Consider the following 27219-nt stretch of genomic DNA (forward strand, 5'->3'; position numbering starts at 1 on the left):
GGCCGGATTGCCGCAGTCATGTGGCAGGTCCCCAGCTCGGGCAGGGCAGCGTGGAAAGAAGGGGTCTGTGCCCAGGGAGGTGCTCGGAGCAGGGCTGGTCTCGGAGCCAGCCAATTCAGCCCCACTTGCCTGCACACTGACCCTGCCCCATCCGGACTGTGTGCTCAGCACCCTCTGAGCGCATGCGGGCAGCTGGTTCCGCACAGAGACAGTAGCCGGCGGACCTGGCCCGGAGCCATGCGCAGCAGCACCCGCTCCCGGCCATGCAGAGCCCACGCCCAGCGCAGGAGGCTTTGGGGGGCACGCGAGCAGGGAGCGCCGCTCAATCCCCCCGAGCCGGCGGCTGGGAAAGCGGAGGGGGAGCAGGACCGATGGAGAGCCATACCAGTGCAGCTGGTGGGAGGGTTCCTTTCGGGCTGGTGACCCCAGCACTGCCTTTGCTGCTGTTTGTCTGTGGCTGCGAAGGAGAAACACACCCTGAAAGACAGGTCTGAGCTTCCAAAGCCCGCGCTCCATTCAGGTGGCCCACGGTCCCCCAGACCTTCCCAACCCTATGGGGCAAGCAGGGATCCCCTGCATTTTGTGGCCAGCCCGAGGCGGACATGAACAGGAAAGCCAAGGGTCTAGCGTGGATCCAGGGCTCCAGAGAAGGCCCAGATGTGGGTGGGACACAGGGAACTGGGGAACGGTCTACAGGAAAGCCCTCCTGGCCTGGGAAAGACCCCAGAGGTTCGAGTCGTGGCTCCGGGCCAGTGCGCGGCGGGGCCCAGCTGTGAGCGGCGGGCCCCAGCTCGCCACGGCACTGGTCTGACAGGAGCCTGCACCGACGGAATCATTTCCCACCGGCCCCGGGATCTAAAACCGATCTCCCCGCAGCCCCGGCGTGCAGCTCACCTTGCCAACATCGACCTTCTTGTTCAGTAAGCTCTTAGCTGCTGCATGGGGAGGGAAAGGACAGGGTTAGTGGCGGTTCCCCCCTCGCCAGCACCCGCAGTGCTGCCTGCCCTTGAGGGGCGGAGAGAGGCCCCTTCAAACCCGAACCCTGATGGGTTACGCCCGAACACAGAAGGGGAGCGCGACCCCTTCCCCCAGACTTGCAGCCTCCTGCACCCGGGGAGCCCCCACCTTCGCCGCCTGGCTCGGGTGGAACACGAGATGGAGACCCAGCAAAGGTCGCGGCGGCCGTGGCAGCCGGCCCAGTTGGCGGCTGTTCCGTTTTGTGCGAGGGCAGCGTGCCCTCGGTTTCCCAGCTCCGCAGAGCTGCCCCGGGCGCGGCCAGAGCCCACACCGGCAGAGCTGGGGGCAGGCTTTCCAGGGACAGTGCTCAGCTCTGTCAATGATGCCCCACCCTGGTCGCCCCAGAGAAACCCTCCAAACTTTCCTGAGTGGAGTTGCCGTAGGGCAGCCCTGGGGTCTCTGTTCTCTTCCCCAGGGACCCTGTCCTCACCGCCGGCCAGCTGGCTCCGCTAGAAACCCACTGACTCAGAACGTCTCCACCCAGCTGGACCTTTCACTAGCCCCTTCCCCGGTTCCTAAAGGCAGGCACTGGGCAGAGGGCACCAGCGGCCCCGCCGCGTGGTCTCCTGCTGTTCGCCCTCTGCCCCAGTCTGAGCTACCCTCACCCCCAGGGCCCTTCTCCCCTGCTCTAACACCAGCCAGGCTCCGCGCTTCTCCGCCTCACCGCCAGTGAGCTGATAGCCGCGCTGTCCTTCCTCTGCCCCGACCCTTCCCATGCAGGATCACGCTCTCCGAGAGCCAGCCCCCCGCCACCGACTGCCCCTCCGGCTGGGAGCTGCCCAGCCACACGCCACGGGGCAGCGCGGCACCGAGGCACGCTCAGAACTTGGCACAATCCCGTTTCGCCCCTTGAGAGCAGGCTGACCCGCCCCCGCCCCCCCACTGGTCTCACCATGCCCCCTCCAGGCAGGCCGGGGGGCGGGGGCGGGTCAGCCTGCGCTCCTAGAGGGGCACGTGGAGACACAGGGGTTAAGGTACTTCGCCAAACCTGCACTGGGACTAGAACTCAGGGATGACGCCCAGCCCCTGCTCTAACCGCTACCCCGCACTGCCTGGGCTCCCAATCCCCTGAGTCTCACAGCCTTGGCGTCCATGGCCCTCCCCAGCTGGGGCCCAAACTGCAGAAGCTCGCTCTCCAGGGAGCAACCCCTGGTCCCCGCTCTGCTCTGGGTCCCGTCTTCACTGCCCTGCCCAGCCCTCCTGCCCTGGGGTCTCCGGCATGCTAGGCTCGGCGTCCTGCTTCCCCGCGGTTTCCTCTGGGCCGGACCACCTGTTCTCAAGCACTCGCCCCCCCTTTGCTTTCCGCGTTTTCCTTACTCCTTGGGTCCGAATCTGCATTCAGAACAGCCAACACCTGTCCCGTGTCAGCAACGTTGCAGCCCTGGCTGAGACACCAGGCGTTGGCAGAGACGTGGGAACCCAGGGCTGGATATGCCGGGGGTTGTGAGTCAGGAGTGAGGGGCACCAGCAGGGCTGTGCGGGGAGCCCAGGGCTGGGATAGCAGGGGGATGCCATCAGGATTGAAGGCACCGGCAGAGCCAGGGATGGGGGATAAAAGGGGACTGTGAGTTGGGATTTAGGGGCCCTGGCAGAGCTGGGGGGAGCCCAGGGCTGGGGTAGCAGGGGCTGTGGGTCAGGAGTGAGAGGCACTGACAGACCGGGGGGGAGTCCAGGGCTGGGATGGCAGGGGCTGTGGGTCAGGAGTGAGAGGCACTGACAGACCGGGGGGGAGTCCAGGGCTGGGATGGCAGGGGCTGGGGGTCGGGAGAGAGGGGCCCTGGCAGAGCTGGGGGGAGCCCAGGGCTGGGCTGGCAGGGGGCTGTGGGCTGGGATTGAGGGGCACCGGCATAGCCAGGGGCGGGGGGCAGGACTGGGATAAAAGGGGGCTGTGGGTCGGGAGTGAGCTGCGTGTGGTGAACCGAGGACTGAAACGGGGGGGCTGCCGGTGAAGACTGAGGTGCATTAGCAGAGCTACGTGTGGGGACGGCGGGCACACCGCCTGCCTCTATCTGCCGGCTTTTAACCGGGGCCGCCTGTCGCTCATTCGCAGACAGAAGCCCTCTCTGAACGCTACCCGACTAACGGCGCTCGCCCGACGGCCCGGGGACGAGGTGGAACGCAAGGAGCGCCCCACGGGCGGTCCCAGAGGGCTCCTCCGCCACCCGGCCCCCTGCCCCACGGCCACGTCTGCCTCCCGTCCCCTGGCCAGCTCTGAGGGGAGAACCCGGGGAAAAGTTTGCTTACCTGACAGAAATGTACAGAAGAGGAAAGCGAGAGAGACAGGCAGGTGAGAGGAGAGGGGGGCAGTGGGGGGCAGAGGAGAGAAGAGAACAAAAAGAGCTGTTGATTTAGGCAGAGAGCAAAGTTTCCGGGGACTCCAAGAGGGAAGTTACCACTCACACCTGGCCTGAGCACAGTCACACTGATGGGGGGGCGGGGGGGGGGGGGGGCGAGGACAGTAGCCTTTTAAAATGCCATAGCAGTCAGAAAAGCGACAAGGCAGAACGAGACAGCTCTCCGCTCCCCGGATCGTGTCTCTCGGTGTCACCGAAGCCAAATTCTTTGTCATTCAAGCACATTGGCCATATTCCCCCCCAATGCCCCCTAATGTTGCCGCCTCCCCCGCCCCCGCCCCCGATCTGGGGTTTGAAGTGACCCTTGCTAGCGTCTGGGGTTCACTTTGGCTTTGCCCCACGTAGCCAATTTCCAAACAGCTGGAAGGGCCCCCCGACAGATCTAGCCTGGGTTGGCTTCCTGTCACTCTGCTGAGCCCAGGGTGCAAGGGGAGGTCCGCGGGGAAGCATTTACGGGAAGGGCGGCCGTAACTACTATAGCCCTTCACTCCGCTGGCGCATCTGTAACAATGCGGGTTCCTGGGCGGCTTTCCAAGGGATGAGGTCGACGCTCCAGCGCTTAGAGTTGTTAGGGACAGGACAGCCCCCTGTGAAAGGTTCGCTGTGGTGCAGCCAGGAGGTACTGGGATAAACACGGGGTGACATTCGCTGGCCTGTGCCGTGCAGATGAGCCTGGATGATCGTCACAGTCCTTTCTGGCCTTAACCAAGCTGAGCTCCTTCGGCCCTGGCAACAGAGGCTGAGATCCAAAGGTAGCGGGTAGCTTTACCGGTAACGGGGAAGCAGGGCAGAACCCAGCTTGCGTTTCCATGGCTTCCTTGGTTCTGCAGCACGGATCCTGCGGGCGACAGCATGTCACCGGGCTGCACCCAGCCACGGAGGGCACCCAGCCAGCAAATCTGACCGGCTGTGACTCAGAAGGGAGCTGTTTTGGTGTCTTTGATAAAATGCCCTGTGCAAATACCTACACAATGCTGAAAAGGCTACAAGCTTGGCCTGTAGTCACTGTGATGAAGCGAGACTGTTCTTAATGTTTCCTCTGAATAGTGTGGGGGTGCCTCAGTTTCCCCTAGGCAGTTCTTAAGTATCTAGGTGGTGGGATAAGGGTGTATGATCGTTGCAGAGCCCTAGAGGGCAGGTGTGTGCAGGGGTCTGGACACAGAGGATGGCCGACACCCTGTTTCCTGGCAACTGATGGCCTGGGCCCTTCCCCCCTGCAAGGTGAGAGCTGAAGGGGTTGGAGAACAAAGGAATCAGGTGACCTCCTGGCCCGGGAAAGGGACAAAGCCCAGAGGAGGAGGGGCTGGAGACAGTTTCAGTTTAGGGATGGCTGGGGACATGGAGTGAAGTGCAGACATGGTTGTCTGGCTCACTGCCCCCCAAAATGGACCCGGCTGAGGGGTCCTGTTCTCTGCACCTACAAGCTCTGTGTTAGACCATGTTCCTGTCATCTAATAAACCTTCTGTTTTACTGGCTGGCTGAGAGTCCCCTCTGACTGCAGAGTTGGGGTGCGGGGCCCTCTGGCTTCCCCAGGACTCAGTCTGGGCGGACTGGCTGTGGGAAGCGCACGGAGGGGCAGAGGCTGCTGAATGCTCCGAGGTCAGACCCAGGAAGGTGGAAGCCGGGGGAGCTGTGTGTCCTGCAGACAGGCTGCTCCCAGAGAGGAGACTTCCCCAGAGTCCTGCCTGGCTTCATGGGGAGCAGTTCCAGAGCACTGCCCGGGGACGCCGTGACAGTCACGCTCTATGCAATGGTCTATCTGGAGTAGCCCCAAGATCGGACGACGAGTTACTCCATTATTAGAAAGTGTCTCGTGATCTTGGGACATCTGTGCATTGCATGTGGGGGGCACAGGTCCCAGCTCTGGCTTGGGCAAAGCGTTCCTCGCATCTGGAGGGTGAAACGGTCGGTTCTGCTGCAAGCCAGCCCTGTCTGCTGGGCCTGACAACACAGCGAGCTCCACACTTTCCAGCTGTGCTATTAGGGAGGGTCAATATCCCTCGCCGAGGGAGGAAGAGGGGCGGAGAAGTGACTCGCCCAAGCTCACCCAGCAAGTCAGTGCCAGAGCTGGCAACTGAACCCAAGAGTCCTGGCCCCCAGTCGATCGGCCCATCCCCTGGGTCACCCTGCCTCCCCAGAGCAAAACCACCAAGCACACCCCCTGCCTTGTAAACTATCGCTCTTCCACATGACACAGAAGAGCAGCTCTTCCAGGGCTGGCCCATCCCCAGGGAGCTTCACCATGCAGAACCTTGCAAATCGGGAAGAGAGGCTGCCTTCACCCCTTTCAGCAGAGCCCTGCCTACCATGGCAGCACCCAGACAGGCGGTACCAGTAAGGTCTGGCAATCCTGGTGCCCTCCTGCAGGGGGTAGCCGCCTGGCTGGGAAACGAGAGCATGGCGTGCGCTGGGAGGGAATCCAACCTCAGAGAGCATCTACGTGCCACTGGCCGTGGGCTCCCATCCCCGCGAAGGAGAAAGTTGGCCGTGCAAAGGGGACACGCTCAGATAATTTCTGACGAGTAATCCAGCCAGAAAGCAGGGGACGAGGTCTCCAAAGCCCAGCCTGACCCTGGGCTCTCCAAATCTAACTCCCAAGGTCACGCTTTGGCTAGCGGGCCACTGCCAGCAGAAATGCCTGTCCACAAGGTGCAAGCTGCTGGAGGCCCTGCACAGCATGTGTCGGGTGAGGGACCTGGTCTCATCACGTGAACTCACAGAGCCTGGCACAGCCCGACCTACCTATACGGCTGGCCCAGATGCCACAGTGACCGTCTTGGGGGCTCATCCCCAGCAGCCATGGCGAGGGGAGATGGATGCCAGCAGACTGAGATTTCTCATGGCCCCCTGGGCGTGTCACTTTGCTATGGCTGGCTCCTAGACTGGCAGGGAGCCCAGCTGAGTGTAAAGTGAGAGATGGCAGCTTGGTTTCCCGAGGCTCTCGATTGGCAGAGGAGACAGCTTTGGGGAGGTGATGCATTCATTCCCCAAAGGAGGACGGTGCAGAACCGGAGAGGGCTTCACACCTTAAAGCCAGCAGGGAGAACCCAACACTCTGGGCTTATTCGTTACTAGAGACAATGGGAAGACTCTGGAGGGCTACAACCCTGGTGTGACGGGATCGGGTGCAGGAAGTGGCGAGACAAAGCCAGGCCTGTTGTCTACGGCCGAGGAGGCTGCTAACAAGGTGGGTGCTCCGGCAGAGATCTCTCGCCAGAGGGCAGGGGAACATCTGAACATCAATGACAAGAAGCCTTGCACATCGTGGGCGAGGCTCGTCTGGAGACAGAGAGGATGGAAGGAGACAAAGCAGGGAGTGGGGTAGAGATGAACCTCGCGGGCGGAGGGGCCAGAAGGCACTTGCAGCCACTCTCCATGTCCTGGAGGATGGTATGTAAGATGAGGAGCAAAGGGACCCTTCGCTTAACCCATCAGAGCAACTGCCAGCCATGCCTCCGAGGAGCCGGCGCATCAGAGCCAGGGCGTCTGCTGGGGGAGCAGCACCAGGCAGGACAGCAATGGGGGGGTCACAGGTTGTGGATCCCCCTGGAGAAGAGAGGAACAGGGCATTCAGCACCAATTGCTTCCCATCAAGGCCTGGTCTAGGATCCCGGAGCTGGGAGCGGCCCCAAACTCGCTTCAGGCCCATGTTCCTGTGAAGTCTGGAGATCTACTATTCCGCCATGCCGAGCTAAGCAGCACCAGTCCCGCCGAGGCCAGAAACCCCACCGCTCCCCTCGAGGTGTCGCAGCTCCATTTCTGCAGAGCTTGCTAGGACGCTGACGGTACCAGTCCTTCCCAAACTCCCGGGCCCCTCTCCGCAGCACAACACGGATTGTTTCCCCCCGTGGAGAACCTCGTGCGACTCGCTCACTTGTCCTCCTGGCTGCTGTACGAACAGCCCGGGCATGCTCAGCCCCGCTCTGGCCACCTGCTGCCAGCTCCATGGGGGCACCAGGGGCTGGAACGGTGTTGGTGGCGGAAGGGAAGAGACTCCAGAGAGGACGCAAGCAGGGCAGGAGAGTCGGGAGCTGCTCTGGTGTCAGCCATTGAGCCTTCGGAGCCTTTCTCTTCTCAAACTCGCCTTGTCAAAGCTGGCAGGGCAGCTCTCGGGGTCAGGAGAGTGACAGCAGCTTTCCACACCAAGCAAAATCTGTTTACGGGCAAGGGCCAGCAATTTAGATGCATCTCCGTTCAGGGGTCGCACGGGTGTAACCGGATCAATTTTAAATGGATTTCATTACAGCCCCCTAATATAACCCCCCTGGGTGCCACCCTAAATGACCCCCGCTCACCGGCCTCTGCTTAGTCACAGGCGGTTCCCACGTGCCCCTCTGAGCCCTGCCATAGCCACACGAGGCAGGGTCTCTCGCCTTGCAAGCTTCCAGCCTCAAGTTCATTGTGAATCCCTGCGGACTAACATCTGCATGGAGATTCAGAGGCCTCTTCTTAAAGCAGATGCAGGTAATGCCAGCACCAGTCTGCTCTGAGGGGACAGGCTTACAACTGGTGCCGGACACAGTGGGACCCGTGCCCCTTCCACTGGATTTGTTGGCTGGATCCCGGCCGGAGTTTTGCATGGACATTAAGACAGGCTCGGGCGGGTCAGTTTCTGTCTCTACCATGCAGATCAGACTCCTGCATGCAGGGCGGGCACCAGCGGACACAAAGCAAAGAGCCCCACTTCCCTTTTGGGTGGACAGATTAAACCGGACAAGGCTCTGGACCATGCACTTGGGTCACACAACCTCATGCATCATTCACCAAGTTCAACCTCCAGGCAAGGCCAGGGGGAGGAGCGGGCGGGAGGCCGTGGCAAGCAGAGAGCCAGCATTCACAAGGAAGAACCTTTGGGATGGAGGTGGCACGGGGGGAGGAGGGGAAGCCTGTCTGAATGCCCGCAGACCCTCCATATGGATAAGCTCTCACTTATCCCCAGCTGTCTCCTTTCACTAGACTAGCCAGTCAGCCCAGCCACTTCCGGACAGCCCCGGGCACGCTCAGGTGTGTTTCCCCAACACCTCCTTTAACTCCGTGCTCCGGAGACAGGCGAGCTTCATGCAGAAACTTCATGCAGGAAGGCAAATGGGCCCATGTCAGAGCCCATCTCCAGGCCCCACACGTACCAAGAAAGGGCCCCAAACCCCTTTTAAACCCCATTTGGAAATGAATAGAGGGGAAATTTTCAAACGCCTCTGTTTAGGAGCCAAAACCCTATTGACTGGCAGTGACACGGACTCCCAGGCGTCTGCGGGGCTTCTGAAAATGAGAGTGAGGCTCCTAAATCACTTGGGTGCTTGGCCAATTTCATCTGAGCCCCATTTTCAGACGTGCCGAGTCCCACAGAAAGTCAGTGGGCTTCAGGCTCCCGCGGCCCAGAACCTCAAAGCCTAACATCCACTGCAATCAGTGGGAGACAGGCACCTATGTACCTTGGAGGATCTGGGCCCTAAGTGACTTAGGAGCCTTGTAGAGGTTACCCAGAGGCTCTGCTTCACCATGACTGGGGGGCGGGGCGGTACACCAGACTTACATCGCTACACTGGAGACGTTCCCTGTGCTATAGCCCCGCTGGGAACTTACCCCCCTGACTGCCAGGCAGGGGATGCCCCCAGACCCTGGCACGAGGGAGATCTCCTCTGAAAGGAACTTTCTTCAGCTCCAGTCTTTACGTTTTAATACAGCGCCACAAAGCAAACGTGTGCTCTTTGCTCTCCCCCCCCTTGCTCCCTGAAACGCTCCCCCAGTGACTCTCGCCCCGTGCGAGGGCCACCGTGAGTCTAGGCCCCGCTGACGTCTTCTGAAGATTGGGAGTGCATCTGGGGGGCACCTCGGGCTGACCCTCTGCACAGGGTGAATGTCAGTCATGACGCGCACCCAGCACCTATCCGCTGTCTGCTCTCGGTACGAACCACACAATCGCCCACCAAAGTGGGATGGGCGACTCTGTCGCTGTGCCTGGGGGCGGTGCTTGCGATCCGCCTGCCTGCTCCCCGGGCTTTTTGGTCAAGCCACTCAGCTGAAGGGGCAGCTTCCTGTTTCGGCCCCTGTCTGTGGAAATCCCTCGCTGGGGGAGGAATCCCAATGCGGCTGCCGTGGCAAACCGACCGACGAATTCCAATCCCACGTCGGGAACAGAATCTCTGGGCGCGCTGGGAAAGCCAGCTGGGCCTTCGCTGCCCTGAGAAGCCATTGGTGCAGGATGCGAGGCCAACAGCCTGGAAGATGCAAGAGGGTCCGCAACTAGACCTGACACTGGTTGCAGCTGGCATGCATGGCCCTCGCCTCTCCCTGCTCTAGGGACCGATCACAAGCGCCTAAAGGGGCCGGGGATGTCCGCACTGCGGTCAGGAGGTGGGACAGCAGCACGGGTAGGCATCCGCAAGCTGGCTTTAATCGAGCTAAAAACAGCCAGCGTAGCCACCCCAGTACAATTGTGCCCTGGGCTCTGTGCATGGCAGGAAAACAGCCAAGGGATTGGCTTGTTTCAAAGGGGAGACGCACAGCTGATTATGCTCCCAAACCAATCAGCCAGGACTGCAAAGGCTGGTATTTAAAATACAGAGTCCGGAGCCCATTTCCACCTTCCGTACCCTGCCAAGCCCTGAGTTCAGGTTTTTACACCACCACCCCCGCCCCCGACCGCCATGATTTCACCAGCAGCTGCTCCCTGCCCTGTGTGCGAAAGGGACGGGCTTTAACTCCTGCCAAAGGGAACACAGAGCCCTGCGCTGAGCGCAGCATGACAGAGAGATGGAGGAGGATGTCACTGCCGCGTTGCTGGCTTTGATGAATGAATAAATCAGTAGGAGCTGGCTCTTAGACTACAGCCAGGAACCCACATGCCAGAGGGTGGGGAGGGTTTGGGTGCCCATTTTACTAATGGGGAAACTGAGGCACAGAGAGAGATTTGCCTGATGTCATGAGGCGAAGCTACGGGTAAAATTTTCAAAAGGGCCAGGTTGTAAAAGGGATTTAGGCATCTTTCCGCATTTCTAGGGGCCTAAATACCTTTGCAAATCTGGCCCTGAGTCACTTAGGATGCTACGTCCCACTGGATTTCAATGAAAGTTAGCCTCCTCTCAAGGCCTAAGTCACTTCTGAGAATTGGACTCCAGCTCCTAAATCACTGAGGCCCAGATGAAGATTTTACTCAGATGCTGCTAAGTGAACTAGGCACTTTTGAAGTGGAGTCCCTCTACTCCCGACTTGCAGTGCCTGACTCTGACCACCAGGTGTCCCGCCTTGCACATAAATATTTCAGGGCTTTCGTCAACGCAGGGGTTTCAAAAGAGGCATTTCCCCCTCGGCCATGGGGGCAATGAAAGAGCCATGTGCCCTTACAACCCGCATGTACAAGGCTGGCTTTTAAAGTGTGGCCAGGGCCCTGGGCTTCTCCCCCGTCGATCCTGGTCGCCATCTGAGATATGATTCCCAGGGACGAGAGGCCCAATTTCAGTGACGTGGAATTTAAATAAGAACATGAGAATGGCCAGACTGGGTCAGCCCAATGGTCCACCTAGCCCAGTATCCTGTCTTCCGACAGCGGCCAGTGCCAGGTGCTTCAGAGGGAATGAATAAAACAGGGAAATTTACCGAGTGCTCTAACCCCTGTCATCCAGGCCCTGCTTCTGGCAGTCAGAGGTTTAAGGACATACAGACCATGGGGTTGTGTCCCTGACCACCGTGGCTAATAGCCATGGACAGCCCTATCCTTCAGGAACTTCTCTAATTCTTTTTTGAACCCAGTTACATTTTTGGCCTTCACAACATCCCCTGGCAAGGAGTTCCCCAGGTTGACTGCGTTGTGTGACAAAGTACTTCCTTCTGTTTGTTTTAAACCGGCTGCCTACTAATGTCATCGGGTGATCTCTGGTTCTGGTGGTAGGAGAAGGAGTAAATAACACTTCCTTATTCACTTTCTCCCCCATTCAAGATTTTACAGACCTCTATCATAGACAGTCCCAGCTTTTTACTCACTCCTCATACAGAAGCCGTTCCAGACCCCTACACATTTTCCAATTCCACTTTGTAATCCTCTTTTCCCCTGGACCTTTTAAAATCACTGCTGGAATAAACCGGAGCTTCCTCCAGTGCCCGGCGCCCTTCCTCAGAGCAGACCCAGCTGCGTTTGCCCCCGGTTCTGGGCGCTGGTTGGGGATGCGGTGTTAATGATGGATGAAGTTGCATGCGCTCAGATTTCCGGGGGGGGGGGGGGAGAAGAGGGGGGAAGCGGGGAGGGTCCCTTCAGGACACGTCTACCTTGTTCCACCAACCCCATGGTGGCACCGGAGGCGGCTGCAGACATTGTGGCGGGAGCGGTGGTCTGTCTGCCGACTGTCAGCACCAGGGTAGGAAACGGAGGGACAAGGAGAGCGGTCGGGGTGGGGAGAGAGAGACAGAGAAAGACAGAGAGAGGGAGCGAGACAGGCGGAGGGCGGGAGAGAAAGGGAAAGAAACGAGACAAAGGAAGCAGAAAAAAAGATTAGAGTTAAAGTTTAGATGGAGAGGCAAGATTGCTGGTAGCTGAGCCCCTGTTCCATATGCCCCACGGGGCGACCGGTCTAGAGCCATGGCTGGGGACACGTCCCCCCCGCAATGCCTGGGGGCAGGGGGCCCTGCATGGAGACACTGGAGCTAGCTTTCAACCTCCCCCCTCGCCAGATTTCCGAGCCCAGCCCGAATGGCTACACTGCAATTGTATTGCCCGGCAAGCCTGGCAGCTGACACGGGCCAGCCACGGGTGTTTAACTGCAGCAGAGACAGACCCTCTGTGCCCAGCGGGGAAGCTACTCCCGGAGGTGGTATGGAGGGTCGGCCACACAGCAGCAGCCCCCCCCACCCTGCCAGGCCCTGCTAGGGTCGCTGAGACGTCAGGGAACATCCCAGCCAAGGAGCCGCAACCCCGTGCTGTGTGGCATGGATGGGAGAAGGGATTCTCGCACAAGACGCCAACTCTGAGATCCTGAGGGATGCACGGGGCAGGGCACTGGAGCCCCATGCCCATAGGTTGCCCCCCCAGCCCAGTGGGGGCTTTGAATCCCTGTGATACCATCAATGGGTGCTTATCTCTTAGCCTTTCTTGTCCCACTTGCTAAGTGACGCTTGGCCATGACCCTGGAAAGCTGAATTCTCGGCCTGGGTGCTGCAGAGTTAAGCCACGGCCCCTCGGAAGAGAAACCAAAATGTCCTGCTTGAGGGATCTACTCAGCTGCCCCCCGCCTTGTTCCCTTTAAGGATGTAGATGTTTCTCCTCACTCCGCTAGACAGGGGCAGTAGCAGGGGCCCGAGGCAGTCGGTTTCAGCTGATACTGGGTGCCAACCGAGGAAGGAAAGACCAGGAGGGAAGGGTACGCATTAGAGCAGCATTCTCAGGGACATCCAGCGGGCAGGGGCATGCCCCTTCCCCACCAGCCCCCTCCCCTGGAGCACTCTGCTGGCAGGATATTTGGGAGGTGAGGATCCGCTGTGCCATGAAATTGACAAAAACAGGATTGCAATGGCTGAAAGAGACACAGATCCATCCACCTCTCCCCTGAAACATACCCGGGCACGTCTGCATTTCTACAGGCGCCCGGCGGCATCCCGATTAGACGCCTCCACTGTTTGGTGTGCAAGGCAGCTCCGTGCAAATGTTAACAGTGGGCTCTAGAGGGACTTCTTTAGCGCAGACCTGCCCAGGGCACAATGGGTTTCTGCACTGGGCACCTGTGTACCGAGGCTAGCCAGGCACAGGTGACATGAGCTCTGTAGTTCTCAGCTCTATACCCAATTCCCCACATCACCAAACCGGCACCGCTCAGGAGAAGATGTTGCCCTCTAAGGCCGAGGTTAGCTGGCCACGGCAGCTGCGTGGACTGCGTCCGGCTCTAAGCCGCGCTGGGAACTCTTCAGCACAGGTCGACACTACCGATTTCACAGCTCTGCCGGTCAGGGTGTAAGAGCAGCGATTCCCTGACCGGCAGAGCAGCTCTGGTGCCGATGCAGTGGTATCGGCAAAGCTGTGTTTTTGCCAGCATCGCTTGGTTCGCCTGGGGCCTGCAGCGACCCCATGCCATGTCTTCGGGGACCACACTGTAGCGAGTTTATGTAGCGCTGTGGGAGAGGGATTGTATGCCACTCCAGGGAGGGAGGTTACCATGGCTCCTCCAGGAACCCAAACCAGTGTGTGTGTGTGTGGGGGGGTGATTAAGGTCAACCAGGTTGTAAACACCTCCAGAGAGGTGTCACCGCTGGGGAGGGTGGCACAGACTGGGTTTTCCAGAGACCCACGAAGAAGGGGCTTTGGGAGTAAAAAGGGTGTATTTAAACTAACGCAGGGCCTTCTTTCCGATACGGCACACAGACAGGGGCCAATCTGTCCAAGGGGGGCCGCAATCCTTGCAGGAGGGTTGGAAAGATGGGCCCCGCCCCCCCCAGACCGATGGAGGATGCTTCGTGTGTGGTTAAATTGTATTGTTTTTCTAGGTTCTCTCTGCGATGCTTTTGCCTTAAGAACAAAGGGGCTTGCTTGGAAAGCACGGGGCGGTCACCTGTGATGGCTGGCCACAGCCCATTCACAGCCCTCGGAGAGAACAGGGCCGGCTGGTAGGCACACTGCCTCGGTCGCATATCACAGTGGAAGGCAGGGAGCCGGGGGAGCCTTAAAACCCCCGCTCACCAGGGTCCCGGCTCAGAGACAGGTGACGTCCGAGACCTGCCAGGGCCCGCGCGGAGGGAGGGACACAGAGGGGGATGGTGCCAGAACGGTTCGCGGAACTGGTACAAGCCCAGCTATGCCGCTCAGGCTGTGCCTTTCTGGTGTGGAATCCCGGCGGCGCGTGCCTCCCGCGAACGTGGCCTTGGTCCCGATGGGGGCTGAGGTCACTCTCGCACCTCGGGGGCAAGCACTGGGACGCGCGGCTCTTTGCAGCGCGACGCCAAGCCGAGCTCTTACCCGAAAAGTTCCTCGTGGCCAGCATGGTGGTGAGAATCGCCCCCTGGAAGAGAAGAGCCAGGGGTTGGTACAGCACAGTGCTGGAGACCATGGTGGGACAGGCAGCTGGCCTGAGCGGGGCCAGGACGCCGATCACCTGGGCGCTGCCCCCTGGACGCACGAGGAGGGGTGTGGCCAAGTGGGGAAGTGTACCTAGCGCACGGGGATGCTGGGTTTGCTGGTCTGCTCCGCCGTGGCCTACCGTGGGCAAGCCCCGTGAGCTCCTTGAGCCCCGGCTTCCCACCCGTGACGCGGGGCTGACGCCCTGGCCCCCCTCGCAGCAGAGCCCGGGACGGTGGGAAGTCACGCCAGTCCCGAGGCGGTGAGCCCGGGCACGCTCAGGGCGCGGCTCCCCGGAGCACATCCTGAGAGGCTGGGGGTAACTCCCTGCCAATGCGCTGCCCCGGCCGGAATCTGCTGCACATCCGCCCGTGGGACTCCACTGGCCGCAGCACGGCCCCCCCTCCTCCCAGAGCACAGCCGGCCTTGGCTCCTTGCTCCCCTCAGATCCTCCCCTGACTCTTCCCTCTCTCCTCCGTGGGGGGCCGACGCTCCAGAACCCCTGAGGTTCTGACGCGTGGCACTGGCCTGTAAGGGACACGGCGGGGTCTGGAGACCCTGGGTGAAATCCTGGCCCCTCTGGCCCCATGGGGATTTTCTCACTTAGCAGCAGGAGCTGGGGGGGCCGCGGGACACAGGAGGGGTACAGGCACAGTTCCCATGGGTCCTGCCACACGACGGTCATCAGACCTTCCTCCTGCTTGGCTACTTCACAGAACGGCCCATGGTCCTGGGACTCTCCTGCGTATCCTTCCGCTCATAAAGCCAGGCCACGAGTCCCGCTGGGCGTTATACCCCCTAGAGAAACCAGCCCTCGCCAGCTACCACCCTGTCCCCTCTAGCCGCCTGCCAGGGGGCAACCAAACCTGGCACCTTTGCACCTTAAAGCATGAGCCAGTCCGGCCTGAGCTAACAGATCCACCTCTGTTAAGCAGGCCCGTCCACCTGTACAGGCGGGGGCTACACAAACAGTGGGAGCTGGAACCCCCCCAGACGCTGGGCTCTCCGGGGGCAATGGACTTACCCTGCCATTGCAATGTGCACTCAACAGACAACGTGCGAAGCAGGCGGGGCCATTCCACTCCCCCAGGACGGGCAGGCGCAAGGGAAGGGCTAGGAGCTGGGGGAAAGGTAGCCAGTCCCCCGCTGGGAGGGGACCAATTCTCCAGCTGCTAGCACCGGGAGAGGACTTGCAGGGCTCCAAGCTCTGTGGTGCGGCCAGGCTCGCGGCCCAGGCTGGGCACGAACCCACTGGCACAGGAATTCTCATTGCAGGGGAGACGCCGGGGCATGCTATGCCCTGGATGTGCCATGCTAATGAGGCAGGCAGCCTCTGCTCCTTTCTGGGGCTGTTGGCTGAGCAGCAGAGATCGTGGGGCCCCCGGGGCAGTGGGGACCTCAGCCCCAGCCCGACCCCACCGTGTCTGTTTGCCGTGGCTCTCAGGAGAGTCCGGCCCGAGGGCTCCGCAGGGGCATTTACCTTGAGCTTTCTCCTGGCGTTGAACTTTTTCAGACACTCTACGGTCTCCTGCCTGTGCATCATGGAGGCCACGGTGGAGCGTTGCTGAAGGAGAGAAGGTGGGGGCGAGAAATCAGTTTCTTCTGCCTCGGCACCAGAAAACGAGTGTGGTCAGGGGAGGGAATGGGATGGGGGGCTGGAGAAACGGCTCAGCCAGCAGGGTCTTGCCCCACCCAGATATGCCCCTAGTGCCCCCAGAGGCCTGGTCCTGGCTTGGGACCACAGGTGCCATAACACGGCCGATATGGCAGGCCACCAGCACTGGGCACCCCGGATCCTGTCCCACCAGATCAGTGACAAAGCTCCAAGGGTCTGTCTACGCTGCACACTAAGCCCGAGTGGGACTCAGGTTTGAGCCCGACTCCCGCTTTTGTCCACACACAAATCAGCCTGACTTGGACCAGCGAGCACTCAGGGCCGGGATCCTAGGACCAAACCCTACTCACTGTCATTTGGCAGTGTGGCTGCTCCTGCACAAGCTTGGAAACACAAGCCCGGGTCTCCCAGACCCAGAGTTACAATGCAGCACAGACAGACCCTCGGGGTACATCTACGTGGCGATAAAAAAACCCCAAGGCACCGAGTCTCAGCTCGGGTCAGCTGCCTCAGGCTTGCAGGGCTTGGGCTGCCGGGCTATTAAATTGCAGTGTAGACATTCTGGGAGCCTCCCTGACGTTGCACTCCATATGTTTTATGGAAATATGTTTATGAGTGTGAATATGATGTAACTGGAATATGCTTCATGCAAAAGGTCTCTTGTAAGGCATCATTACGAAGTTTAGGATCTACTGAGTGCGTTCATCCCATTTGTTTGCCTGTATTATTTCTATGTCTGGAGTTAGGAGAATAAGAGATAAACTTGTATCACTGATGTTAACATATTAAATGGAAGCCATTAAGGGTGCTTCAGAATCAGTGACCTGTAAATGGCTCTGTTTACTTGTAAGCCTGCCTGTGTACCTACTGGCCAGTGGGTAATGAACTCTCACAGGGACATGTGAACATGTCACATGATTCTGGAATCCACCTTTAACCTGGTGCTTTTCCATTTAGAAGAAGGGTGGGGATCCAGAGAGACAAAGGATTCCAGCCTTGTGCCAAAGCTATAAAAGGGGGTGGAACCGAACAAAGGGGGCTGCCAGTCATGAGAAACCCCCTCGTTACCACCTGAGCTGGAAGTAACAGGGGCTGTACCAGGGGAAAGGATTGGGCCCAGACTAGGAAGGAGTCTAGTCTGTGAAAGAAGCTTATTGGAACACCTCTGAGGGTGAGATTTATCTTTATTCAGTTTTTTAAATGTATTAGGCTTAGACTTGCGTGTTTTGTTTTATTTTGCTTGGTAACTTACTTTGGTCTGGCTGTTATTACTTGGAACCACTTAAACCCTACTTTTTATACTTAATAAACTCACTTTTGTTTATTAATTAATCCAGAGTAAGTAATTAATACCTGGGGGAGAAAATAGCTGTGCATATCTCTCTATCAGTGTTATAGAGGGTGGACAATTTATGAGTTTACCCTGTATAAGCTTTATACAGAGTAAAACAGATTTATTTGGGGTTTGGATCCTATTGGGAGCTGGGTGTCTGGGTGCTGGAGACAGGAATACTTGCTGAGCTGTTTTCAGTTAAGTCTGCATCTTTGGGGGCGTGGTTCAGACCCTGGGTCTGTGTTGCAGCAGGCTAGTATGTCTGGCTCAACAAGGCAGGGTTCTGGAGGCCCAAACTGGCAGAGAAAACTGGCTCAGATGTAATCTCAGCATATCAGGTGACAGTCCCAAGGGGAGTCTCTGTGACCGAACCATCACACTCCCATTGCGGGATCTCTGAACCCGGGCTCCAGCCCGAGCCCAAATGTCTACACTGCAATGTTATAGCCCCGCAGCCTGAGCCCCATGTCCCCAGTCCGGGCTGGGCTGGGGGTCTTCCATCGCAACAGACATACCCTGAGACAGCAAGCTGGCCCCAGAGCTCAGAGCGCTGCCGGGGGAACATCTGCTCACTCGGTGATGGGGAAACAACGGGCTGGACATTCTTGCGGGTGGCTGAGATGAACCGGCCAAGGTTCTGATGAGCCCGTTGACAGCTGCCGTTCACTGGGGACGATGCTGGTCCCAAAGCCCCTGAGCTATGGCCTAACCCGAGCTGGAGCCATCGACATGGCCTGGCCAGCCCCTCTTGCCATCCCCCCAACACCAAGCTAGAGGGGCGTGGCCCCAGAGAAGACGTAAAGCAAGGGAGAACCCAGCAGCCCCATTCCCTGGCTGTGTCCGGGGCAGCAGTGGCACTTACGCAGACCCATGGGTGTTTCAGGGCTTCATGGGCTGTGATTCTTTTGGCCGGGTTGATGGTTAACATCTGGTTGATGAGGTTTTTGGCTTCGGGGGTGACTGTGTCCCACTCGGGAGAAGGGAACTGCAGACAAGAAACAAGGGCCAGGAAGGTTAAATGCAGGGGATCGTGGCTGTCGGGGGCGGGGAGCTGGCCACTTGCAGCCAAGGCACCAGCAACCCCCCAGGAACCCGAGGGCAGCCCAAAGCCAGCGCCAGAGTCTGCCCAGATCCCGTTGCCCGGCTGATGCTGCCCGCAGCCTTATCACATCTGCTCCAAGGTGAGTGGTACCTGCATTCTGCCCTGGCACAGCAGCGGGCTGGAAGCTCTGTGGCCGATCCAGGGCGACTGCAAACCCAGACTTGATTTCCTGCCTTGAACCTTTCATTCCCACCCTCGCTGCCGCCCCTTTGCCTCGACAGTTATTTCTGGTTAAACGCCTTGTTCCCTGCGTTTTCATCGTCTCACAGACGCTGGTGCTGGCCACATGGGGCGGGTCTGCAGGCTTTGTGGGTGTGGGGAAGCTGGAGGTTCTGGCTGCTGGAGAGGGGGCAGCAGGGGTTTCTGCCCCCGGGGAGTGTGCAGGATTGTGGGATAAGCACATTGCCTGGATGTTGCCGCTGGTAGACGGGCAGTGAACTGTATGGACGTGCGTTGTTAGGTTTCAGAGTTAATGGATAGACTGAGCGCAATGGGGGCTGTTCACACCTCTTGTTGCAGGCTGTCGCTGCACTGTTCCATTCAGGCTGCGCTCTGGAGGGTTCCCCCGCAAGCCATAGGCTTGCTAAGGGAAATCGGTTTAAAGCTGGGATTCGGGAGCGAGAGGGGGAGCCTGCAGCCAGTTCAGACGCTGTACAATCCGGAGGACCCCGCTCGTATTCCATACAAACAAGAGGGAAGAGGAGGTGCCCCGGCAGCGGGGACAAAAACGAGCAGAGACTGTTCCCCAGGGCCCCGGTCGTTCTGTCCCCGCCAGCGGACCCCAAGTGCGTGCAGAAGAGGCCAAGCGTACAGGGGTGAGGAAAGCACCAGCAAAGGGGGGGAAGAAAGGGAGGGGAGAGGCTGCCGAATTCCACCAAGCTATTGGGAGCGGAGAGATACCCACTGGACCTGCGCTCTGGGCAGCTGCAGGAGCGCGGCTCGCATGGGGCGTCCGGATGCTCCCGGGTCCCTCTGTGCTGCCACGTGCGTGGAGAATGAGTCGTGCCAAGGCAGGAATCTCGGCCAGGTCCCTGTGCCGCTGCCCTGCTGTCATGGAGTGTGGGGGAGTCCAGGCCCTGCACCCCTCTTCCTGGGATCCACTGAGACTCTCAGCCAGCCAGTAAAACAGAAGGTTTATTGGACAACAGGAACACAGTCCACAACAGAGCTTGTGGGTACAACCAGGACCCCTCAATCACGTCCTTCTGGGGGAGCAGGGAGCTTAGACCCCAGCCCTGGGGTTCCCTGTGTTCCTCCCCCCAGCCTCCAAACTGCCAACTAAACTCACCCAGCAGGTTCCCTGCTGCAGCCTCTGTTCACATTCCTGGGCAGAGGTGTCACCTCCCCCTCCCCCTCCTGGCTCAGGTGACAGGCTCTCAGGTCTCCCATCCCCAGGGCACATTCCCAGGTCAACACTCCCCCCTCCCTGCTGAGTCACATCGTCACATCTCTCCCCCCTTCGAGACTGAACTGAGCGGGGTCACTGTGACCAGTGACCTGGGGAAGTTCGGGGCCCCCTCTCCGGGACAGCGCATCCGCTATCAGGTTGGCACTTCCCTTCACGTGGACCACGTCCATGTCGTAATCCTGCAGGAGCAGGCTCCATCTCAGGAGCTTGGCGTTGGCTCCTTTCATCTGGTGCAGCCAGGTCAGGGGCGAGTGGTCGGTGTACACGGTGAAGTGCCGCCCGAAGAGATAGGGCTCTAGTTTCTTGAGGGCCCACACCATGGCCAGGCACTCCTTCTCGATGGCCGCATAGTGTTGCTCCCGGGGTAGCAACTTCTTGCTCAGGTACACGATGGGGTGTCTCTCCCCCTTTTCATCCTCCTGCATTAACACCGCCCCCAGTCCCGTGTCAGAGGCGTCGGTGAACACCACAAAGGGCTTGTCAAAGTCTGGGTTTGCCAGAACTGGGCCACTGACCAGAGCCTCCTTCAGCGCCCGGAAAGCCTCCTGGCACTGCTCGGTCCAGACCACCTTGTCTGGCTTCCCCTTCTTGCATAGCTCAGTGATGGGGGTGGCTATGGCGCTAAAGTGAGGCACAAATCTTCGGTAGTATCCTGCCATCCCAATAAAGGCTTGGACCTGCTTTTTGGTGTGGGGAGCGGGCCAGTCTCTGATCACCTCCACCTTGGCTGGTTCCGGCTTTAGGCGGCCGCTCCCCACCCGATGGCCCAGGTAAGACACTTCCGCCATCCCCACCTTGCACTTCTCCGCTTTTACAGTCAGCCCAGCCCCCTGGAGTCGGTCCAGCACTTGTCTAACCTGGGACACGTGGTCCTCCCAGGTCTGGCTAAAGACACAGATGTCATCAATATACGCCACGGCAAAACTCTCCATCCCCCTCAGGAGCTGGTCCACCAGGCGCTGGAAGGTGGCCGGCGCTCCCTTGAGGCCGAAAGGCAGGGTCAGGAACTCCTAGAGCCCCAGAGGGGTGATAAAGGCCGATTTCAGTCGGGCATCTGCATCCAGCGGCACTTGCCAGTAGCCCTTTGTAAGGTCCATGGTGGTGAGGTACCGAGCTCCTCCCAGTTTGTCTAGGAGCTCGTCCGGCCTGGGCATGGGGTAGGCATCAGATACAGTGATGGCATTGAGCTTCCGATAGTCCACGCAGAACCGGACCGACCCATCCTTTTTGGGGACCAGCACCACCGGCGAGGCCCAAGGGCTGGCAGAGGGCTGGATCACCCCCAAAGACAGCATGTCCCAGACCTCTCTTTCCAGGTCCTGAGCAGTTTTCCCTGTGACTCGGAAGGGGGAGCATCTTATCGGCGGGTGCGACCCTGTCTGCACCCGGTGGACAGTCAGATTAGTGCATCCAGGCTGGTTGGAAAACAGCTGTCGGTACGGATGCAGCACCTCCCTGACCTCATCTTGCTGGGCAGGGGTTAGCTGATCCGAGAGGGGAATTGTTTCCAGGGGGGAACCAGCTCTGGTCCCAGGGAATAGATCCACTAAAGGGTCATCTCCCTGCTCTTCCCACTGTCCACACACGGCCAACACCACATTCCCCCTGGCATAATATGGCTTCATCATATTCACATGGTACACCCGGCGGTGGTGCGCCCGGTTCGACAGCTCCACCACATAGTTTACCTCATTGAGCTGCTTGACGACCTTGAAAGGGCCCTCCCAGGCGGCCTGTAGTTTGTTCTTTCTCACTGGGATGAGAACCATCACCGGATCCCCGGTGGCGTAGGCACGGGCCCTTGCCGTGCGGTCATACCAGACCTTCTGCTTCTTCTGGGCTCTGGCCAGATTCTCCCTGGCCAGGCCCATGAGTTCAGCAAGTCTCTCTCGGAAGATCAGGACATACTCCACCACTGACTCTCCATCGGGAGTGGCCTTCCCCTCCCACTCGTCTCTCATCAGGTCCAGGGGGCCCCTCACCCTCCTTCCATATAACAGTTCGAAAGGCGAAAATCCGGTAGACTCCTGTGGCACCTCCCTGTACGCGAACAGCAGGTGAGGTAAGTACTTGTCCCAATCCTGTGGGTGCTGGTTCATAAAGGTTTTCAGCATCATCTTTAGCGTCCCGTTAAACCTCTCCACCAGCCCGTTGGACTGGGGGTGATAAGCTGAGGCCCAGTCGTGCCGGACCCCACATTTCTCCCACAAGCACCGGAGCAGGGCCGACATGAAGTTGGAGCCTTGGTCTGTCAAGACTTCCTTGGGGAACCCCACTCGGCTGAAAATGGTCAGGAGCGCATCGGCCACGGTGTCTGCTTCAATGGAAGCTAAGGGCACTGCCTCGGGGTAGCGGGTGGCAAAATCTACCACCACCAGAATGTATTTCTTCCCCGACCGGGTCGTCCTGCTGAGAGGCCCCACGATGTCCATGGCCACCTTCTGGAAAGGCTCCTCTATGATGGGCAAAGGTCTCAAAGCCGCTTTCCCCTTGTCCCGGGCCTTCCCCACCCTCTGACAGGGGTCACAGGATCGGCAATACTGCCGGACCGTGGTAAAGACCCCGGGCCAGTAAAAGTTCTGTAGCAACCTCTGCCGGGTGCGCCGGATTCCCTGGTGCCCTGCGAGGGGGATGTCATGGGCCAGGTACAGGAGCTTGCGGCGATACTTCTGGGGGACCACCAGCTGCCTCCTGATCCCACAGGACTCCACTTCCCTTGTGGGAGCCCATTCTCGGTATAGGAACCCCTTCTCCCACAGGAACCTCTCCTGGCAGCCTCTCCTCATGGTCCGTACCACCCTGAGGTCGGCCAGGTCCCTGAGCTTCCGCAAGGAGGGATCTTTCCTCAACTCGGCCTGGAACTCAGCAGCTGGGGAAGGGATGGGGACCGGTTCCCCCTCAGTGGCCAGGTCTGAGGCCTCAGCCTCTCTGAGCCGTGCCCCTCGGCGCTCCCTCCCCACCAGGGTAGGGTCCTGCGCCTCCGGTGCGGTACCCTCCCCGAGGTCAGGGAGCAGTGGCCCTCGCCGGCTCTGGCTACGGGTCACAACCAGGGCGGTCTGGGGCTTGCTTGGCCAGTCCTCTAGGTCTCCCCCCATCAAAACTTCAGTGGGCAAATGGTGGTGTACCCCCACATCCTTGTGGCCCTCCTTGGCCCCCCATTTCAGGTGTACCCTTGCCACGGGCACCTTAAATGGGGTCCCACCCACCCCTGTCAGGGTCAGGTAGGTGTTGGGCACCACCCGATCTGGGGCCACCACCTCGGGCCGGGCCAGCGTCACCTCCGCACCCGTATCCCAGTATCCATTGACCTTCCTCCCATCCACCTCCAGGGGAACAAGGCACTCTCTCCGGAGGGACAGCCCCGCGCCCACCCTGTAAACTGAGCGCCCTGAGTCCAGAGCCTCCAGCCCTCTGGTGGGGCTGGCCTGGGGTACTCTTCCCTCCGGGGCAGGTGGTAAACTGGCAGCCCCCCTTGCCTGAGTCGTCTGCCCCTCGTCCAGCTGGGTCCCTACCCAGTTAACCCTGGGTAGGTTGGGTCTGCTCAGTTTGTCCCTGAGCCCAGGGCACTGGGACCGTACGTGGCCTCTCTGGCCACAGTGATAGCAGCTCAGGTCACGTTGGTCCCCTCGAGCGGGTCGGAGGGGCCCGACGCCAGGCGTTCCCCTTGGGAGGGGGTTCTCCCTATTTCCCCGCTGGGAGGCCCCCTGGTGACTCTCTCTCTGCATCGGGGGGGGCCTGTTCTTTTGGGACTCCTCCCGGCTACCCCCTGACCGACTGTTCACAAACTCGTCGGCCAGCTGCCCTGCGTGCTGGGGGTTCTCGAGCTTTTTGTCCACCAACCACAGCCTCAGGTCGGAAGGGCACTGTTCATACAGCTGCTCCAGTACAATTAGGTCAAGCAGGTCCTCTTTAGCTCGGGCCCCCGCTGTCCACTTGCGGGCATACCCCTGCATCCGGTTGGCCAGTTGTAGGTAGGTGACCTCAGGCGTTTTACGCTGACTCCGGAACCTTCTCCGGTACATCTCGGGGGTCAGCCCAAACTCACGGAGCAGGGCCTGTTTGAACAGTTCATAGTCCCCTGCCTCCGGCCCTGTCATCCGGCTGTACACCTCCACGGCTTTGGGGTCCAGTAAGGGGGTGAGAAACTGGAGCCTGTCTGCAGGGTCAACCCTGTGCATCTCGCAGGCATTCTCAAAGGCCGTCAGGAAGCTATCTATGTCCTCCCCCTCCTTACGCTGGGCCAGGAAGCACTTATCAAAGTTCCTTGCAGTCTTGGGTCCCCCCTCACTCACCACAGCCGGGGCCCCACTGCTCTTCAGCCTGGCCAGCTCCAGTTCGTGCTGTCTTTGTTTCTCCTTCTCCTGGCGCTCCCTCTCCTTCTCCTGACGCTCCCTCTCCTTCTCCTGACGCTCCCTCTCCTTCTCCTGACGCTCATGTTGACGTTGTTTCTCCTTCTCCTCCTGCTCATGTTGACGTTGTTTCTCCTTCTCCTCCTGCTCATGTTGACGTTGTTTTTCATGATCCTCCAGCTCCCTCATTTTCATCTCCCTCTCCCATTCCAGCCGCCTCCGCTCCAGGGATGGGGAGCTCCGCCGGGAGGATCCCCTGCTGGGTGCTGGGGTCAGGGTGCCCTCGGTATTCGCTGGGCTTCCCCCAACCCCTCCCCCAGACATAGGTAGGAAGGGTCTCGGGATGTCCTCGGCAGCAGTCTGACCCCTCCCAGCCCGGTCAGGCCCCAGGGCCCACGCTGCGTCTGCCGGGCGGCTCCCCTCAGGGATAGGGATCGGGTCATCCAAGCGATCCCTCTCCTCCAACTGGGCAATCAGTTGTTCCTTGGTGGACCTCCCGATGCGCAGCCCCCTCTGCCTGCACAGCTCCACCAGGTCACTCTTAAGGCGTTTAGCGTACATCTCCCTGCTGGCCACTCGCAGGCCGGGCAGCTTCCCACGGTTTCCAGGAAAAGCCCTTAGTGTGCCAGTCCTTCTTGAGGTCACCACCTCTTTGCCAGGGTCGAGCTGCAGACTCCTCCGCCCCTGGGACTGCTCGCTGCAATCCCCCGGGGGACCCTGTTACTGCAAAAGTCTTTCTCTCTGGTCACACATTCCCAGGGGTTAACCGCCCCCCGAAACCGTCTCTGAATCTTCAGCACGCCTGGTCCCCGTCAATTCCCCTTCGTTTTACTGTTCCCCAGTCACTTACTGCAGGAAGCGCCGTTCACGGGGTGCAGTAGATCCCACCGCTGCCACCAGTTGTCACGGAGTGTGGGGGAGTCCAGGCCCTGCACCCCTCTTCCTGGGATCCACTGAGACTCTCAGCCAGCCAGTAAAACAGAAGGTTTATTGGACAACAGGAACACAGTCCACAACAGAGCTTGTGGGTACAACCAGGACCCCTCAATCACGTCCTTCTGGGGGAGCAGGGAGCTTAGACCCCAGCCCTGGGGTTCCCTGTGTTCCTCCCCCCAGCCTCCAAACTGCCAACTAAACTCACCCAGCAGGTTCCCTGCTGCAGCCTCTGTTCACATTCCTGGGCAGAGGTGTCACCTCCCCCTCCCCCTCCTGGCTCAGGTGACAGGCTCTCAGGTCTCCCATCCCCAGGGCACATTCCCAGGTCAACACTCCCCCCTCCCTGCTGAGTCACATCGTCACACCTGCCCAGTGTCTGCAAGGGAGCCAGGAGGGCGGGTTACCATACTGGTCAGCGTGCCCCACGGCAGGTGCTGGCCTGCCACGGGGATTGTGCAGACAGCCGGGCTTCTGTTGGGCTGCGGCCGGCTCCCTGAGCCTGGGACCGAGGGCAGGAGGGCCTGGGAGTGGGGACGGGATGGAGCTCTCTGTGTGTGGTTCCTGTGGACCCCGCGTGGCAGCATCGGGCACACGGCTCCGGGCTCAAGGAACCGCAGGAACCACAGCGCACGCGACCCTGCAGCACGGCTGGTGGGCCACAGCCCCTCCCAGGCAAAGAACTGAGACCCCCTGCTTGGTCTCTGGGTGTAATGGAAAACGGCTTCCCCGAGCCTCCCAGCCCCGACGGTAACAGAACGGCTTTCCGGCAAAGGGGGGTCGGTTCCAGCTTGAGGAGATGGACCTGCACTGGCCCTGCTCCTTGGGCAGGAAATGATGCCCGCCCGCGCCAGCATAAGATCCCCCCAGTCCAGCCCGTGGCGCAGACAGGCCCTGCCACGGGGCCTGATCCCGACCGGCTAACACAATCCTAAACCCACTGGCCCCGTCTACACTGGGAACAAGTCCTCTTGGAGTCCTGCTAGTCAACACGGTTTCAAACACATCCTATCCCCGCAGGCTGGGCACGTCCAGTGAGCGCCAACCTGCATTAGCCCCGTGTTCACACCCAGGGCTCTCTGGGAGGCTGTCTACATGGCGGGGGAGCGGCTCCATATGCATCGTGGACAGGGCCCGGGCAACTGCACCGTGATAGGGGCAAGCCGTGGGGGATGCGTGGGCTGTGGGAGGAGGCTGGCTGGACACAGCCTTGTCAGCCCCCTGAGGAGGAAGAGGGACGTGTCCTACCCTGGAAGGGCTGAGCACAGGCCTACGGCTGGGGGGACACCAGCAATTCAAGGTCCGGCAGCAGGTGAGGCAAATGAGAAGCCAGAGGGGCAGGCTGACACGCCGGAGACGAAGCCGGTGGCGTACGGGACTCCTGGCCCGTGGCAGTGGGTCCCCGTCGCAGTGCTCTGGGACCTGGGGGCAGGGAGGTACTCACGTCGTAGGCACCAGCCTTGATCTGTTGGTACAGTTTGTGCTGGTCCTCGTCCCAGAACGGCGGGTAACCAACTAGCAGGATGTAAAGGATCACACCTGGGGAGAGGGGTGGGAGAGCAAAGAGTCAGCGCCCGCCAGCTCCTGGGGGCCTAGGCCTGGACTTAGGCAGGGATATGGGGGTTTCTGCTCAGCCTGCTGCCAGCATGCATCTCCCGGGGAACCCCCGTCTCTTCCAGGCCCCACTCCCTCTCTCCTGCCTTAATGCAACGTGGCTTTAAATTTCCAGCACTGACCTGCTGCTGGTTACCCACCCCCCTAGCACACCCTACTTGCGGCAGGGAAGGAGCACAGCCCCGGCACTGAGCAGGTGCCCAGCAAAGTGCCCGGATGCCAGGGGGCCACCACGGGATGGGAGTGAGAGCCTGCAGCAAGGGGGTTAGACCTGACCAGGGCCCGATTGCTATCTCTGCCTCCAGTACCCCCTTGCTGACATCTGTCTATGCCTCTAGATCTCCTCTCCCTGGAGGACGAGGAGGGGTCTGGGGCTAGCAAAGGCTCCAGGGAGAGGATGAGCCATGGGGCAGAGGCAGCTTTTAGCGTCCGTTATCAGGCACGGGTTAGGGACTAGG

The 27219-nt window shown here is 60.0% G+C and overlaps 1 protein-coding gene across 18 annotated transcripts in view; it reads right to left on the reverse strand.

The window, feature by feature from the left end:
• Nucleotides 1-27219, reverse strand: part of CAMK2B (calcium/calmodulin dependent protein kinase II beta) — a 167046-nt gene that overhangs the window by 34973 nt on the left and 104854 nt on the right. For 7 of the 18 annotated variants that reach the window (XM_048829398.2, XM_048829390.2, XM_048829396.2 and 4 more), the window contains exons 9-15: nt 26592-26686; nt 18218-18340; nt 15888-15971; nt 14309-14351; nt 11635-11709; nt 895-935; nt 386-457 (exon numbers count right to left, since the gene is read on the reverse strand). In XM_048829398.2, the coding sequence (XP_048685355.1) occupies nt 386-457; nt 895-935; nt 11635-11709; nt 14309-14351; nt 15888-15971; nt 18218-18340; nt 26592-26686 (533 nt within the window). The remainder of the gene's footprint in view (nt 1-385; nt 458-894; nt 936-11634; nt 11710-14308; nt 14352-15887; nt 15972-18217; nt 18341-26591; nt 26687-27219) is intronic. The other 11 variants (XM_048829401.2, XM_048829395.2, XM_048829400.2 and 8 more) reach the window with 2 other exon arrangements.

This window comes from Caretta caretta, chromosome 26 (assembly GCF_965140235.1).
Source record: "Caretta caretta isolate rCarCar2 chromosome 26, rCarCar1.hap1, whole genome shotgun sequence".
Lineage (NCBI taxonomy): Eukaryota > Metazoa > Chordata > Testudines > Cheloniidae > Caretta > Caretta caretta.